At 38.9% G+C, this 17743-nt stretch overlaps 3 protein-coding genes across 5 annotated transcripts in view; 2 read left to right on the top strand and 1 right to left on the bottom strand.

Moving 5' to 3' along the window:
• LOC141395051 (uncharacterized) overlaps positions 1-17743 on the top strand; it is an 84190-nt gene that overhangs the window by 8847 nt on the left and 57600 nt on the right. The window lies entirely within an intron of this gene.
• Positions 570-1360, top strand: LOC141395053 (ADP-ribosylation factor-like protein 16). The gene is made up of 2 exons (XM_073970441.1): positions 570-1001; positions 1074-1360. Exons 1-2 carry the CDS (start codon positions 623-625, stop codon positions 1301-1303), a joined length of 609 nt encoding a protein of 202 aa, XP_073826542.1. The 5' UTR covers positions 570-622; the 3' UTR covers positions 1304-1360.
• Positions 1296-17743, bottom strand: part of BBS8 (tetratricopeptide repeat protein 8) — a 42958-nt gene continuing 26510 nt past the window's right edge. Inside the window, exons 2-5 of the mRNA XM_073970430.1 lie at positions 2665-2864; positions 1899-2605; positions 1649-1823; positions 1296-1588 (exon numbers count right to left, since the gene is read on the bottom strand). Coding sequence (XP_073826531.1) covers positions 1370-1588; positions 1649-1823; positions 1899-2605; positions 2665-2864 — 1301 coding nt within the window. The 3' untranslated portion in view covers positions 1296-1369. The remainder of the gene's footprint in view (positions 1589-1648; positions 1824-1898; positions 2606-2664; positions 2865-17743) is intronic.

Raw genomic sequence — 17743 nt, 5'->3', positions numbered from 1 at the left:
TTGAGGCTGTGGTTATACATTTCTCTATTTTATTGACGTGACCGAAAATAATTTTAAACAGAGAAATTGTACATACATACAAAAATTTTTGTACATATTATTGAAATATTTTTTACATAAGAAAATATGTAAAATGCATAAATTTGGCATATGCAAAACTTTATGCATTTTGCATACTTTAGCATATATCATATGTTTCGATTGCAATTTAATCAGAAGGCAAAAATATGCCCAGTCCCAACATTTGACATGAATCGGGGATGCAAAAAATTCCGCTGTCTAGTTATGAGTAAGTCAATATTCATATTAGGCTATTTTCCTTGCGGCAATTGTTAGTTTGTAGGAGAGAGAGGTGAGGCATGTGGTAACCGGTAACCCTTTGCTTCTCAACACCCTCTCTCACCGACAAACCGATAATTGCAGCAATGAAAATTGCCTAATGTAGTCATTTTCGATTTGAATCTTTCTTTATTCATTTAAATCCAATTTTGACACACTCAGTCATCTGTGTTTGCGTTCCATTGCCATTGCAATAAACAACAGTGTATCCTTGGTAACAAAACAAACAAACTTTATTTGACTAGTACTTTGCACAATTTTCAAAAATTCCTATATACGAAAAATGGTATCGTGCATTTGTTTGGGTCCCAAAAGATCGGGTAAAACTCATTTACTTAAAGCGCTACAAGATAATGAACAAATTGATGATAATTCTTATTCGACACCAACAATTGGTACAAACATATACAATATTGTATTTCCAACTGATACAAATGGTGATGACACCAAACCAAAACCACCGTCACCACCAAAATCGACAACTGAAGAAGATACTGGCGGTGAAGGCAAAATACCAAAGAAAAAATTACCTCCTTTAAAGTCTATACGAATATTGGAAATTGGCGGAGCTATGGCCCCTATATGGCGGCAATATTTCAATGATGTTAAGAAGCTTATGTATGTTGTGGATACATCCAACTTGTGTCAGATTTCGGCGGCAGGTAAACATGAATTATTTTTATTTTTTTTTTGTTATATTTTGTTATATTTTTGTTATGTGTCCTTTTTTGCAGGAGTTTTGTTTTACTCCATTTTGGCTGAGCCACGTTTACAAAAGGTGCGCATACTATTGGTTCTGTCCAAAATGGATTATGCCTATCGTCAAATGCGCAATGAGGCCCTGCTGATGTTACAAATGTCCAAGTTGCAAAAGGAAATCAGACAAAAAGTCACCATTATTGAAGTTAGTCCAGTTACCAAAGTGGGTTTGGATGCAATTTATAATTGGCTAAAAATACCTTAAATCACAAAACAAATTACTGCTTTATTTTTGAACAACAAGAAATATATATACAAAGGAATTAATCGTCTATAATTTATAATGTTCATCCATATATTTGATATTGTTTTCAACTTCCCCAGAATCAGGCATGACATCCTTGGCGGCACTTAAATAGGACTTTGCCTTTAAAATATCACCGGTATATGCGGCCAAAACGGATAGGTTATTGAGGGCGGCACCATTTCGGGCATCAGAGGTGAGGCAAAGTTGTAGACACCGTTTGGCCAAGTTAAAGTCGCCTGTAGTCTAAAGAAAAAGTACAATAATTGTTATTTCTCTGAGATTTGAGAATTTTGTTAAACTTACAATTGCCACAAAGCTCAGGTTATACCAAATATCTGCCTTCTGTTCCGATGTCTTGGCAGTTAATAGGGCTCTTTGAAAGCATGGCAAGACCAATTCGATTTGTCCACCATATAAACAGCAGAGAGCAATGTTGCAATACAATTCGCAGGAATGAACACCCAAGGATAAAATTCGTCTTAAATAGAAAGGAGATACATTAAAAAAGGTCTTGGATTTTTAAATAATATTTTCCCCATTGGTTTATCCTTACCTATAATACATCAAAGCCATTTCGGGATTATTATCATAAAAATAATTCAAGGCTATACAAGCCAATGCCTCAACATTGATGGGATTCAATTTTGCTATTAAACGATACATTTGCATAGAGTCCTCCACTTTAGACATTGCATCCAAGAGGCGTCCTTGTTCAATACGAAATGTCACATCAAATGGATGACGATCAACGGCAGATTGTATTAAATCCATGGCGCGATCCAATTGATCCAAGCGTTGATAGAGACGTGCCAACAGAATGTATGTATCAGGATGTTGAAAATTTGCCAATGATTGTTGTAAATATACCTCAGCTTTTCGGGGATATTTCAAAGCCAATAGACAACGACCCATTTGTTGTTGCCACCACCATTCATCACAGTTGGCCAGGGAACGTAGCGATGCCGAGGAACCTCTTTTCTGTTTGTGCACCTCTATAACAGCTTCACACAGGCTATAGGCTTTTAAAACATCTGCCTCGTGATAGTACAGGAACTGAAACAGAGCCTTAACCAATACCTTACGTTCGGCATAAATTGTAGGATTTAGGCGTGATGCTTGATATAGTGGGGCTGTGGCATCACCTATTGTAAAGGCGGCTGCAGAAGTTGCTCTAACCCGTGAGGCGGTACCACAACGTGAGGCCGGCCGTCCTCCCAGAGAAGAACCAGGGCGACTTAGGCCACTGGTACCGGGTCGTGCCTGTGAAATTCATGTTTTTAGAAAAGTTTTTTTTTTGATTTGCTTTATATTTTACTTACTATGCCCGATGTTGGCCGACTACCCAGACTGGATGTTAGTGTATGTCTTGTCCCTCCACTATCTGCTGTTCTTATTCCTCTTGACATCGCTGTTGCACTGCGTAGCGTACTTGTACTTGGTCTTGGTATAAAAGCAGTTTTTATCGATGTTCCAGGTCGTGCAGTTGTGGCGATTCGTTCAAATTCAACTTCTTCATTAACTGAAAATTTTAAAAGAATCCGTCTGGTTGATATTTAGGAAACTTGAATTACAAGAAATGCTGTGGATAAAGTGAATAACAGAAATCACAATAAACAAATGTTGTAAAATGTTAAATATAAAATGTGAAATATAAAATATATTATAAAATATAAAACGTAAAACAAATAACATAAAACAAAAAAAAAAAAAAAAACATAAAATATTAGGGTTAGGTTAGGTTAGGTTGAAAAGAGGGGCGAATATAAGAATCGCCACATGCCCGTGTGGGGCATACACTTAAGCCAGTATAGGCCTGTTGTGCGCTCTAATTTCGGAAGCCTAAGGGGAATAAATTTTTTATTGCTTAATTTATTGAAAAGAAAATAAATTTATCAGTTAAGAAATTCTGTGCCATTGACATAATCTCTTAAGTTTTTGAACTCGCTTGCCCTAATTTGGTGGAGTTCTGGTATAGTGTTATTTCCTAGAAATTGGTTTCTTAGCGTCGCGAAGGCTGGGCAATGACAGAGATAGTGTTCCAACGTTTCGTCGTCCTCTCCGCATGCTCTGCATTCGCTGCTTTCTGCACAACCGATTTTGTGCAGGTGTGCTTGTAGCCCTAGGTGTCCTGTAAAGATGCCTGTCAGTCTACTAATGTCTTTTTTACTCATTTGAAGGAGTTCCTTTGTTTTATCCTGGTCTGGGTTTCCCCAGAGGATTTTTGTATTTTTCCCTTTCTCTTCAGTATTCCAGAGGGATGTATGGGCGTTTTCTGCCCATGCTTTTAACTCTAGACGCGCCGCTTTTAAAGGCTTAGCATTATCTAGGCTTATCGTAGCTTGCTCTCTGGCTTGCCTTGCCAAGGAGTTGGCTATCTCGTTACCTCTAATCCCTTTATGTCCTGGTACCCATATAATGTTAACAGAACCATTGTGGGAGTAGTCGTTGATTGATTTTTTACACTGCAGGACAGTTTTTGATTTCACCGTCTTGCTTGTTATTGCTTTAATTGCTGCTTTACTGTCCGTTAGGATGTTTACAGTGATTGGCCTTGTGTTAGCTTTAAACCAGTTCAGACACTCTGTGATCGCTCGGATTTCGGCCTGTAGGATCGTATTATGATCCGGCAGTCGAAGGGAGATTCTAGTTTCCTGGTCTTCGATATATAGACCCAGACCCGTTCTCCCCCCTAGAACGGCCCCGTCTGTGAACCCACAGCTTCCAGTTGGCATCCGTTCTAGGGTTCCATCGATCCACATGTCCCTGTCTGGTATTAAAATTTCACACAAGGCGGATTCAATTGTTTCAGGTATACGGTCTGATACAATATGATCTATTGACTCACCCGTTGTAACCTGTAATATGTTTTGGTGGTATGTTTGGTGGTCTCTTACGATCCACTCGCTCATCGACTTAAGTCTTATAGCTGCGATGGCTGCCTCATACCTTACCTGAATTTCTATTGGGTGGACAAATAAAATTGTCTCTAAAGCCCTAGTTGGTGTAGTCCTCATTGCCCCGCTAATACTTAAGCAGCACGTTCTTTGGACTTTTTGCAGTACTTTTACGTTGCATTTCTTGTCCGTAGCTGTCCACCATACCACAGAAGCGTAAGTTAGAATCGGTCTAATTACGCTTCTGTATAACCAGTGTGTCATCCTAGGATTGAAACCCCATTTTGAGCCTATAGCTCTTCTGCAGGTTGACCAACATCTGTGGGCTTTATTAGCCCTTTCCTGAATATGGTCTCTCCATTTAAGTTTCCTGTCTAGAATTACTCCCAGGTACTTAATTGTTGGAGAAATGTTTATCATCTTATCTAGGAAAACGGGTTCTTCGTAAGCTCCTATTTTCGTTTTCCTAGTGAATAGACATAATTCTGTTTTTTCCGGGTTGACATTTAGACCTCTCGGTCTAGCCCAGTTGTATGCTATTTTTAGAGCCGTTTCGGCCCTTCTACAGAGTATATTTGGATTCTTTCCCCTAAGAAGTATTATAACGTCGTCTGCATAGCAGATGGGTTCAAATCCTTCGTCGCTTAAGTTCCTTAGTAGACTATTTATGGTGGTAACCCATAGGAGAGGTGATAGTATTCCTCCCTGTGGCGTCCCCTGACCAACTTTGTCTCTTTTTGTTACGTCTTGTAGCGCGCAGCTTATCCATCTATTCCTTAGCATGTGGTCTATCCAGTGCCTCAAGGCCCGGTTTACCTGAAACTCGTCTAAGGAGTGGATTAGCGTTTCGGTGCTGACGTTGTTGAACGCTCCTTCGATGTCGATGCAAACTGCGAGAGTATACAATTTCATCTCGAAGGTTCTCTCTATGTGGTGTACTACCTCATGTAATGCGGTTTCCACTGATCTACCTTTTACGTATGCATGTTGTTTGTACTTGAGCATATCGTTAGGGATGTTACTCTTTATCATGGTGTCGACCGTCCGTTCCATTGTTTTGAGTAAGAATGAAGTTAAACTTATCGGACGATAAGATTTTGGTATTGCATAACTTGACTTGCCGGGCTTGGGAATGAATACTACCCTTGCCTCTTGCCAGGCCAATGGAGTATACGCAAAGTTTAAGCAAGCATTGAAAATCTCGACCAGATTGGACGAAATATAGTCCACTTCCCTTTGAAGTAAGGCTGGGAAAATCTGGTCTGGTCCCGCTGCTTTGTATGGTGAGAAGCTCATTATTGCTTCTTTAATCATCAAGTTGTTGATTTTTGGTGCTTCTTCTGATGCATAAGCTATCTCCATCGGTGACACTGTATGTGCCGTAGTACTCGACGGGAAGTGCGTTCTCATCAGAAGGCTTAGAGTTTCCTCGGCTGTTTCCATCTTTTTACCCGTCTCATCAACCAGAAGCTCGGGTTGTGAGTGAGTTTTAGATAGAAACTTTTTAATTTTAGAGACGTCATTCACGCTATCTACCTGTTCACAAAAAAGCTTCCAGGAGTTCCGTTTGGCGTTTCTTGTCATTTTGTTGTATTCTTTTAGTTTTGTTTGGTAGTTGTCCCAGAATACAGCTGCTTTTTTACGTTTTGCCCTATTGTAAAGTCTTCGGACCTCTTTGCCTTTGTTACGAATTTCCCCTGTCATCCAGGGTTTTTCGTAGGCAGATTTCCTCTCTCGAAGTGGACAACTTTCTTCGAAAGACCTTACTAGAGCCTCTGTTAGTTTATTGACATTCCTATCAATATCTTCTTTGCTTAGGCAAACCTCAACTTCTTGCCCTAGTCTATCTTTAACTTGTTTTCCGAATTTAGCCCAATTAGTTTTGGATTTATTTCGGAAAGTTATCGGATTCGGCGGTGGCCTTGATATTTTAAACCTAATATACCTATGGTCAGAGAAGGAGTGTTCCTTTGAAACTCTCCACTCATGTACCTCGTTTATTAGATTTTCTGAACATATTGTTACATCTAATACTTCCTCCCTAACTCTGTTAACAAAGGTTGGTGTATTTCCTATGTTAAGGGTTATCAGGTCGTTAGTATTCAAAAATTCTAGAAGGGCTTGACCCCTCTTGTTAGTATTAGTACTACCCCACGAAATGTGGTGAGAGTTAGCATCGCTACCTACTAGTACTTCGTTACCTGTTTGCTTGATTTTCCTCACCAGTTGCTGTAGCTCCGACGAAGGTGGTAATGTCGGCGAGTCGAACGGCAGGTAGATTGATGCGAGGTATATATTACCATTCCCTTGCTTCAACACTGTGGCGTCCGAGGTTGACAACTCTGGGGAGAAAAGAAAGCATAAGTTTTTATGGCATATAATACAGGTCCTCGGTCGGTTTCCTGTATTGGCGTAAAAGAGTTGGTAATTAATGTGGTTTAGTCCGGAAACCTTGTTCTTTACGGTCCAAGGTTCCTGGATTAAACCGATGTGTATTTTACCTTTGTTTATTTTATCCATCAGGGCTTGAGTTGCCGTTTCGCTCCGATGGAGGTTTATCTGGATGACCTCAATCATGAGTCATCCAGTAAGCGTGCTTCTTGGGAGTCGCTGATGGCTTCGACCCCCTCTTCGGAATTGCTCGGTAGTTTGTCCTCCTTGCTGGTTTGGTGGGCATCCTCTTCTTCTTCCCCGACTCGTGCCCTTCCAACTTTAAAGGTGACTGCATTACAGATGTAGTACGCCTTACCCTTTGTCTTTGTAAGACTGGATAGTGAGAGGTCGTCAATTCCAACCACAAGGAGAGTGCCATCCTCTTTCTCCTCCCTGTGGAAGACTTCCCACCTCTTCACTTCCAAGGTCTCATTTTGCTTGCCAAAGACCTCGAGCATGCGTTCTGTCTCGAACTTGCAGCCATACCCTTTGACGTAAACCGTCGCTTTAGTCAGATGAGGTATCTCGTCCTTCCTCACCAGCTTCAATTTTCCGCCTTCCCAAGGAGTTGTCACACTGTTGATGACTTCCTCGAGAGCGGCCGGGTTCGCGTGCGGTCCCAAGTGGTATACTAAGAGGTCCCCTTTGAGCTCGCTGCTGACTATTTTTATTGGCCCACTCTTTAGAATGTGTTCCAGTATTTTATCGCTGACCATATTTTCGATGGCCTGCTGGTGTTCTTTAGGTAATCTGCCGGACCCTCTACTGGTATCGATCACTGCATAGCACCTCTCGTCCCTGTAGTTCTTCCTGGCCACCTTGGCGTAAGTAGATGGCGGCTCCGAGCCAGTCTCTGCGCCCATCTTCCTCTTCTGGAAGGCCCTGGGCTTCTTATCAGAGCCCTTGGTACTTCCAGAGGATTCCGCGGTCGCGCTCACCTTCTTCGTGCCCGAGCACTCCTTTTCGCCCTCCGTCGAAGGGTTCTTTGGGCAGTCTCCTTCGCGTGGGTTTTGAGAGGAATTGCTTGGGGCATTTGATGGTGGGAAGCTCATTTTCTTCTTACTTGGTTTGGCGGTATTTTCTTCCTCTGGAGATCTAATCCTCTTCGCCGCTTCCGAGGAAGTGGAGGGATTGTTGATCTCTTTTGGTGCGGCCCGCTGTTTTTTGTTTAGCTGTGCCTGGATCCTCTGGTACCTACGTCTCTGGGCTCCAGTCCACCGAACTTTTTTCTCCGTTGTAAGTTTAGATATGCTTTCGCTTACCTCTTCTACCATCTTGTGGACCTCCTCGTTAACGGGCTTCTCCACAACGGTGGTGTTGATTTTGCAACTGCTGTCTGATTCGGAGTCAGGGTCGCTCCCATCCTCGGATGGCTGGGTCCAGATTAAACTCTCCCTTCGCTTCCCTTTCTCCTCATCTTTTTTACCTTTCGGTTGCGTGCTTGTAGCAGTACCGTCGACCACAGATGCCAAGGCACCCACATCTGTGGGAGATGTTTGCTCACGATCGCTTGATGACGACGAGGTGTGACTCGCAGGCAGATCACTATTCCCCGCCGGTACTGGGTTATTTAGGCCCTGCACCGTAACTTTTATTCCTTCTTTGTCCTCCATGTTTGTTTTTTGTTTTAGGGGAACACCCCCGTAGTCAGTTTTTTGTCCGCGGGAACCTCAGAGGTTCCAGAGGTAGGTGGTCGTGCCACTCCACCCTAGACGGGTCATGTCACAAGTGATTTCCCTCGTAAATGATAGAGTAGCCCGACCATCCACCTCCCCCTATCCGCCGGTGGGGACGCGCCCGGTAGGAGAACTGACAAACACAAAAGAATCCGTCTGGTTGATATTTAGGAAACTTGAATTACAAAAAATGCTGTGGATAAAGTGAATAACAGAAATCACAATAAACAAATGTTGTAAAATGTTAAATATAAAATGTGAAATATAAAATATTTTATAAAATATAAAACGTAAAACAAATAACATAAAAAAAAACATAAAATATTAAGTATAAAATAAAAATTTTAAATATAAATTATACAGTATGAAATATAAAGTATGTATAAATTATCAAATATAAAATACGAAATATGAAACACGAAACATAAACATAAAGTATAAAATTTAATAAATAAAATATAAAGTATAAAATGTAAAATATACAATATAAAAAATAAAATACAACATATAGAATATAAAAAAAAAATTAAATATAAAATGTAAAATATACAATATAAAAATAATATATGCAATAAAAAATAAAATTTAAAATATAAAATATGTGATAAAAAATATAAAATGTAAAATACACTAGTAAGAAAGTATCAGTCAGCTCTGCTGACTGAGATATACCCTCAGCCAATGACAAAAAAAAAAAAAACAGATCCAAACACAATAATTATGCCGTATATAAAATATATTCATATTGTATCACAAGTTTGGTTTAAAATCTGTATGTACCGTAATGCGGGGCTATACCAAATCATTGACATACAAAACGTGTAAAAGACTTCTATGTGGCAATGATTTTGCGAAATCATGAAATCATAACTAGTGGGTAGCTACCTACCAGGTTATCTAGACGTTGAAATTACGGCCACAAGGAATTCAGAATTTAATAAGCAAAAGTTAAAATTCAAAAAAACATTTTCGGTCGTAAATATAAGCGGACAAAACTAAAGCACACCCAATTCGAGGTGCAGCAAAATCTATCAAAAACAATAATTCATTGCGTATATTAAATTATTAATTATTTCAGGCGAAATAAATAATTTTCGGAAAATTAGCTTAAATCATCAAAATACTGAAAATAATCGGGAGGTACCGTTATATGGGGGCTATACCCAAACAGGTCCACAATTTTTAGTGGAACAGTTTTGTGTCCACTAGGAACCCTATGTACCAAATTATAGCTAATCTAGTAGGAAAATGTGGCTTAAATCCTCAAAATACCGAAAATCGGAAGGAACCGCTATAAGGGGGCTGTACCAAAACATTACCCGATACTGTTCATATTCATCCAAAAATTATGCTACAACATCTTCTGGTCAAACACAAGGTCGCTTAAGTTAAACATTACGAGCACTAACCACTATAAATTCGTACACCAGGTTTTTTTCACTCTTTAACATCAAATGCCAGAATAAAGGTTTATTTACTATAATACTTACTTACTTAGCTGGCCCATTACAGAACATTTGTTCCATAGGCCGAACTAAGAAAAGATCTCCATTTCTCTCTATTTGTTGCTTCGCACTCTGGAATACCGCGCCTTTTCATCTCATCATCCACTTGTTTGCGCCATCTATATTCATTGGCCTGCCAATTCTGCGTATACCGCCAAGCGGTCCGTATTTATACGCCTTTTTAGCGGGTTCATCATCGCTCATTCTTATGATATGGTCTAGGCAACGCAATCGCTGCATCTCGATACGTTTAACAATATTGATGTCGTTGTATAGCAGATACAGCTCGTGGTTCATGCGACGTCGATATTCACCGTCAACGCAGATTGGTTCGTAGATCTTTCGAATAATTTTCCTCTCAAACACACCAAGCACTGCCATGTCTGCTTGCGCAAGTACCCAGGCTTCGGAGCCATACATAACCACGGGTAGTATCAGTGTTTTGTAGAGCGTTATTTTTGTTTGACGAGATGTGGCTTTGTTTTTAAACTTCTTACTTAAACCAAAGTAGCATCTGTTGGCCAATAAAATTCTTCTTTTTATTTCACAACTGATGTCGTTTGTTGTGTTTACGGAGGTGCCGAGGTAGACGAAATCTTTTACTACCTCAATATTATAGGACCCAACTGCCACTTGCTCTTCTCAACGTTTACCGCCAGACCCACTTTAGCAGATTCTCCTTCGACCTTCATAAAGGTATCAGTTACTTCTATTACTGATCGGCCCATGATGTCTGTATCATCAGCATATGCAAGTAACATGTGACTATTGGTGTAGATTGTGCCACTTCTTTTGACTTTTGCCTCTCGTATAACCTTTTCCAGCAGGCTGTCTCCTTGTCTGAAACCTCTTTTGGTACCAAACTCTTCGGAGAGGTTCTTTCCTATTTTAACTGAGGACCTCGTGTCAGTTAAACTCATTTTACAAAGCCGGATGAGCTTTGCGGGGATACCAAATTCAGACATGGCTTGGAATACCTTTGAACGCCGCGGGCTGTCGAAGGCTGCTTTATAATCGACAAAAAGGTGGTAGGTGTCGATCTGCATCTCTTTGGTCTTCTCCAGGATTTACCGCAGGGTAAATATCTGGTCAATGGTGGACTTGCCAGGTCTACAACCGCATTGGTATGGTCCAATTATATCGTTGACCATAGGCTTTAGTCGTTCGCACAATACCCCTGACACGATCTTGTAGGCAATAGGAAGTAGACTTATGCCCCTATAGTTAGAGCATACAGTCTTATCTCCCTTCTTGTGGACGGGACACAGGATACTCAGGTTCCAATCGTCGGGTACTCGTTCTTCCTGCCAGATGGTGCTAACTAGCTGATGAATACACCTTATCAGCGTGTCGCCTCCGGTTTTGAACAGCTCGGCTGGTAAGCTCCTGCTGCCTTATTATTCTTCAGCCGATTTATTGCTGTCTTTACCTCATCTTGGCTGGGCGGTATACATTCAATACCATCTTCTGGGATTGGGACTGTGGTATCTTCGTCGTCTTCGCTGCTATTGGATACCAACAGTTTTGAAAAATGTTCTTTCCATATCCTGAGTACACTATATGTATCAGTTACCAAATTACCTTGCTGGTCTCTACAGGAGGATGTGCCCCTGTACCAAAGCCATCAGTTTGATGCTTCACTCTTTGGTAGAATTTTCGGACTTTATTCTGGCTTCTGTACATCTCGATTTTTTCACACTCCCGCTTTTCCATTTCTCTATTTTCCTGCGGAAAAGACGTTTCTCCTCTCTCCTTTTCTCCCGGTATCTCTCTCGTGCGCTACGCTTTGCTACGGATTGTAAAGTAGCCCTATATGCCGAATTTTTCTCTTCAGTAGCAGCACGACACTCCTGATCATACCATGGAGGTCTTGGTGGAGGTCTCTGGTATCCAAGTATGGATTTTGCGGCTGCTTGCATGGAGTGGGCACTACTTTGCCATTGCGCTGATACATATGTTATCAGGATGAGGAGTGCTTTGATTAAGCAATTGGGCTAGTTGAGTGGAATATGCTGTGGTTATCTGTTGTGATTTCTTGTTTTCTGATCTGGAGACAGCCCGGTGCCCTTATGAATATCGAGATGATTAAATCTGGTACTGCTAACTACCATGTTTTTGCAGCTGCAAAGTCTATCAGCTTCATACCATTGTCAGATGTTTCACTGTGGAGACTGAATTTCCCGACTGTTGGGCCAAAGATATTCTCCTTTCAAATTTTGGCATTAAAATCGCCTAGAATGATGTTAATGTCATGGGCAGGGCAACGGCCATATGTTTCTTCTAAGAGCTCGTAAAATATATCTTTGGTCTGTTCGTCCTTTTCTTCAGTGGGAGCATGAGCGCAAATAAAGCTGATGTTGAATTTCTATAATAACACCGACATATACATATATACTTTTCTGAAAGGTCATTTTATTTCCTCTAAACTGACATAGAAATGCTAAAAATATTAAGTAAACAAAAAGGCCTTTAATTATTCCTGCAAATTATTTGATCACTATTTATTCGTTCAGTTTATAAATTGCGTTCAAGCTAAACCAAAAAAGAAAATTTAATCAAAAACCTGTTTGGGAGGAAATTTGAATTTTAATCGTCGATAAATTGAAATCTGGAACGACGTATGGACAAAATTCGACTGATCTTAAAATTCCAAGATCTACAATACAAAGTAAATATATGAAAAGAAAATATGAAAAAGTGAAAATATTAAGAAATTTCAGCAATAATGTTTCGAACGGAGGCCGGACTTCCAAAATAAGTCCTCGCGATAAAAGAGCTTCAGCTAATATCATTAAACTAAATCGTAGAAGCACTGTTCGAGATATAGCCATAAAGTGCTCTAAAGCAATTGGAAAGCCCTTAGAACGTGAGTGAACCCGACTGCATATGAAAAGGTTATAATTTCTATAAAGTAAGTTAATGATTAAGCCGGTATTTCGAAATCAACCTGATAATTTATATAATTTTTTATACCAAGGAAAAAGGATTGCTTGCAGCGCTTAAAATGAAATAAACGCCTATTATGGACTAAAAAGAGAAGATTTTGCGTACAACGGCATTGGGACAGCATTATTTTTAGTGATGAATCCAAGTTTGATATATGTACGAGGGCGGTTCGGAAACTTCTTAGCCTATCAATGAAAGAGAATATATAGTTTTTCAAAAATATTTTTATTTTTCAATATAATCTCCTGAAACTTCAATACACTTAGTACAACGCTTTTCTAGCAATTTTATCCCTTGATTAAAATAGTTTTCCTCAAGGTCTTCAAAATAGTGGTTTACAACTGTAATTGCATCTTCATTTGAGGTAAAACGCTTTACAGCAAGGAATTTTTTTAGATTTGGGAACAAGTAAATGTCACTGGGAGCTAAATCAGGAGAATAAGGTGGGTGGTCAAGCATCTCGTACTTTAATTCGTTGATTTTAGCCATTGTTAAAACACTCTTGTGCGCTGGTGCGTTGTCTTGATAAAAAAATATTTTTTTTGTGTTGTAAGCCAGGACGTTTTTCTCGAATTTGTACATTTAATTGATCCAAAAGGTTGCAATAGTACTCTGAATTTATTGTTTTACCCTTTTGCAGATAGTCAATCAATAAAATACCTTTGAAGTCCAAAAAAGCCGTTGCCATAACCTTACCAGCCGGTTGAATTGTTTTTGTCTTCTTTGGGGCACTTCCTCCAGCTTCAGTCCATTGTTTGGATTTTTCTTTTGACTCTGGATTATAGTGGTGGATCCATGTCTCATCAACAGTTCTGAAACGACGCTTAAAATCCATTTTATTTCGCTTAAAACGATCCAAACAAGCTTGAGAAATGTTCATTCTTATGCGGTTTTGATCGACTGTTAACAAGTGCGGCACCCATCTTGCAGAAAGCTTTTTCATCTGTAGTTCTTCATGCAAAATTAAATGGACTCGATCATTTGAGATGCCCATGATATTAGCAATTTCACGCACTTTTATTCGTCGATCATTTAATACCATATCATGCACTTTGGCTACAATTTCTGTTGTTGTTGCTATTTTTGGACGTGGTTCATCTTCAACGCTTGTACGACCACGTTTAAATTCAGCAACCCAATTTTTTACTGTAGCATATGAAGGAGCACTTTCACCTAACATATTCACCATATCATTATGAATTTCTTGTCCCGATAAACCGTTTTTATGTAAATATTTAATGACAGCACGCATTTCTAATTTTTCCATTGTAAAGAAATTGCGGGGGTGACGTAGGGGATGGAAGATACCAAGGAACGGTCCTGACCACCGACGTAGCCAGGGGGGGGGGGCCCGGGCCCCCCCCGAAATGATTTTCGTTCCCATAGGATATTAGCTTATGTTACACATTTTTTTAATTTTTGAGTAAAATTTTAAACTGTTTTAAATTTTTCAAGAAATATGTAAAGTAGTTGGAAGCATTACAGAGAATCATTTAACTACATTGGTATACTTATTGTCCAACATATTTGAAAATATAAAAATAATGAAGGTGTTGTTTAAGCGTTTAATCGGAATTTTAGGCTGACTGTAAGTGTTACTGAGTTAAGAACAATACGTTTATAATATATGTTTATAATAATGTTTATATTTTACTGGCTGAACCCGGTGCACTTCGCTACACCGAATAAGGTAAAATATATTTTGACAAATTTATTTGTAGGCCAATTTTCGTCACTCATTGCAACTTTCATAAAAATCAGGTATATAAAGCGTGTTTGGTGCATCAAACACATGAAATCGGACGAAAATATATATGGGAGCTATATCCAAATCTGAACCGATTTCAATATAATTTGAAAAATTTATTTCTAGGCCCAATTCCGTCACACATTCCAAATGTCATTGAAATTGGACATACATAACGTGTTTAATACCTAAAATACATGAAATCTGCCGAAAATATATATGAGCGCTATATCCAAATCTGAACCGATTTCAATATAATTTGGCAAATTTATTTCTAGACCAAATTCCTGCACACATCCAAAATTTGGAGACATTATCTGTTACCATTCTATAGATATTTGAATAAAAAATCTAAATTTTTTGGAGGTACCTCTCATTCTGATGCTATATCTCCGGATCAACGCGGAATTTCAGAAATTTTTATAGCCTATCTTACATTTAGGCCATGTAGTGATATATTCTGAAAATTTCAGGAAGATCGGTTCAGGAGTTTTTGAGTCCATAAACTTCAAACAAACAAACGTATAAACATTTTTCTACTTTATATATATTGATTTATTACATATTATTTCCAATATTCCAAATGAAATTACATCTTCATGGCTTTTTCTGTCGATTACTCTTTGAATAAAACCAGAAGAAACCGTCATAGAAACCCACAGCAATTGTATTTTGGGAAGTACTTTCAATGGATGCACATTTCTAGAAATGTTAATTTTTCCTCCTTCGGTAAAGGACCTTGTGACGACAAACGAAATCTAAAAACTGATCGGAAACAGGTTCTTCTTCGTCAAAATCTTAACAAGTACCACTCGACTTTGCGGATAGGAATATACGCTGAGCCTGTGTGAATTGCAACTTTCATTTATAGACAGATCGAATAGCGGCTACACAGCCCAAATCCTTAAACCCAAAAACTAAGCATTAGGAGATTTTCAGAAATTTGTAGCCATTTTCGGATGTATGAACTTGTAAACAAAATATGGATTTGTATCATTGATCACAAGTGTTGCGGAGGAGGTATGGAGAAATGGAACGGACCGACATAGTTCATTTTGGGAATATATCTTATTTTGGGAGTCATTCCTTTTAAAAAATATTGCGCCCACCAGTCATTTCAGTTCGTCACAGTATAATTTTCACCTTTTGACACTTATGTCAGGAAATATGGACTTGCCCACGAAAAATATAATACCGCTCTAAACACAAGGAATACTTTCAGTAAAAATTTCTAAAGATCCTCAAATAGACCTTTAACTGCACTTAAACAACTATTTTGAAGGTTTGTGAGGGAGGTAGCCCAGTATGGTCCATTTTCGAGCAAAAACTAAGTTTGGAAAAAATATTACTAAATCCAAAGTTTGGACCAAATCTGTTGCTCCGTTCAAGAAAACTCGCGCATACCACTTTAGGTAAAATTCTTGAAATTTGGGGGGGAAATACCAGCAGAAGTAGACCGAAAAGCACCATCTTCGAATTTTGTATACATAAGGCTCGATAATTGCGATTGCGATAAGATTGCCTTAGATGTTCTTTACAGCTTTCGGGCCATTTTCTCTGGAAGACTTGCCTCTTGTACGGTAGTAATAGGGGCCCCGAGAACACTTGTTGCAAAAAAGCAAAGCGTTTTCAGAGAGTTATTTTATTTATTAATTTATTTATTTCATATTTTTACTTATAACTAAATTATTAGCATAAAGGAAGTGAAGCCATGACCATTGAGGTCTTAAGCTTACACAGCTTATCAAGAGAAGTCTTAAACTGCACTTCAATGAAAATTCTTGAAATACTCTGCTGAAGTTTGCCGAAAGAGTAGATCGGTATGGTCCATCTTCGAAGTAGATCAAAATATCACGAAGGCCAAATTTTGGACAGAATTGGTTGATCTGTTTCAGAATTATCGTGCTCTCCAGGCGGCTACCCAGACGAACGGACATAGCTAAGACGACTCCAAGTTTTCTGGCCCGAAAGTCATTATTTCGATAAGGCACATTATGGCTAAAAAATGTAGATTGGGAAAATATGTGAATGAATGTATACATGTATAGACCTTGGATTGGGCGACATAATTTCATTTTAAAAAAAGTTAAGACTGGATTCCATAGTGTCCCTTGTTCCTGATCAATTTATGAGAAGATCCAGAATTTCTATAACTGAAGTCCGACGTTTGGACGCTAAAATTAATCTATTGACAGATAGATGCACGATATGGCGACAAAATTTGTCATTTACATAACCGCGATTAGGTGCTAGAATTTCTTGATGGATAGACTAACTATTGCTCAGCATTAGTTCTCGGCATTCAGAAATTTTTTGTGATAAGTAGACATCGGATTTTTGCATACTTTTGAAAATTATTATGTTAAGATTTTTGATATTTCTAAGGTTTTCCGTTGCATTCGCTTACCGAAGTGATATCACTGAATTTCATAAAATTCTCTGTAGTTGTGAATTATTTAATAGATGATACGCCCAATAATATATGGGATTATTAATATATTCATTGTTTTGACCATATATTAACTGTGACATATTGCCAAAAAAGTTCTAAAAACAAGACAAAATTGGCCAAGAAGTCTTACGCCATTTGAATTAAAAAACAAGTAAAAAGTCGTTAAGTTCGGCTGGGCCGAACTTTTTATACCCTCCACCATAAAATAGTCTTAATTAAAATGGAATAATTAGGGTCCTTTCACAATTTTAGAAGGAACAACTTTTCGACAATGGATAGAATCCTACTGCCCCCACTATTGCTTAAATTACACTGTGAAAGCCCTTGGTGTGTGTATATTAAAAACCCCGAAGGACAGATGCGCCGTGAGTCGAACTTCCGCGTTATGGCGTGATGAAGTTTTTGCAAGAGATCCTGTAAGCCATCATGAATTAGCATTATATCTTTGTTTGTTGTTTTTGAAGAGCACTTAAGCAACAGTGAACAAAGATATAAAGCTAATTTCTGATGGCCCACAGGGTCTCTAACAAAAATTTCATCACGCCATAACGCGGAAGTTCGACTCACGGCGGATCTGTCCTTCGGGGTTCATAATATACTCTCCAAGGTCTTTCTTCCCCAAGAGGAATTTTCCGTGCCCCAGACTTTCACCTCCATTTTGTTGCACAGTGTTATCTGATCTAATCTAAAAAAATGTGTTCAGCTAGGTGAAAGGTACCACCTACGGGGCTATATCAAAGAGTCA

Source organism: Musca autumnalis, unplaced genomic scaffold (genome assembly GCF_047663935.1).
Source record: "Musca autumnalis isolate F117 unplaced genomic scaffold, ASM4766393v1 scaffold_2, whole genome shotgun sequence".
Lineage (NCBI taxonomy): Eukaryota > Metazoa > Arthropoda > Insecta > Diptera > Muscidae > Musca > Musca autumnalis.
This window is presented reverse-complemented; position numbering and strand designations above follow the sequence as displayed.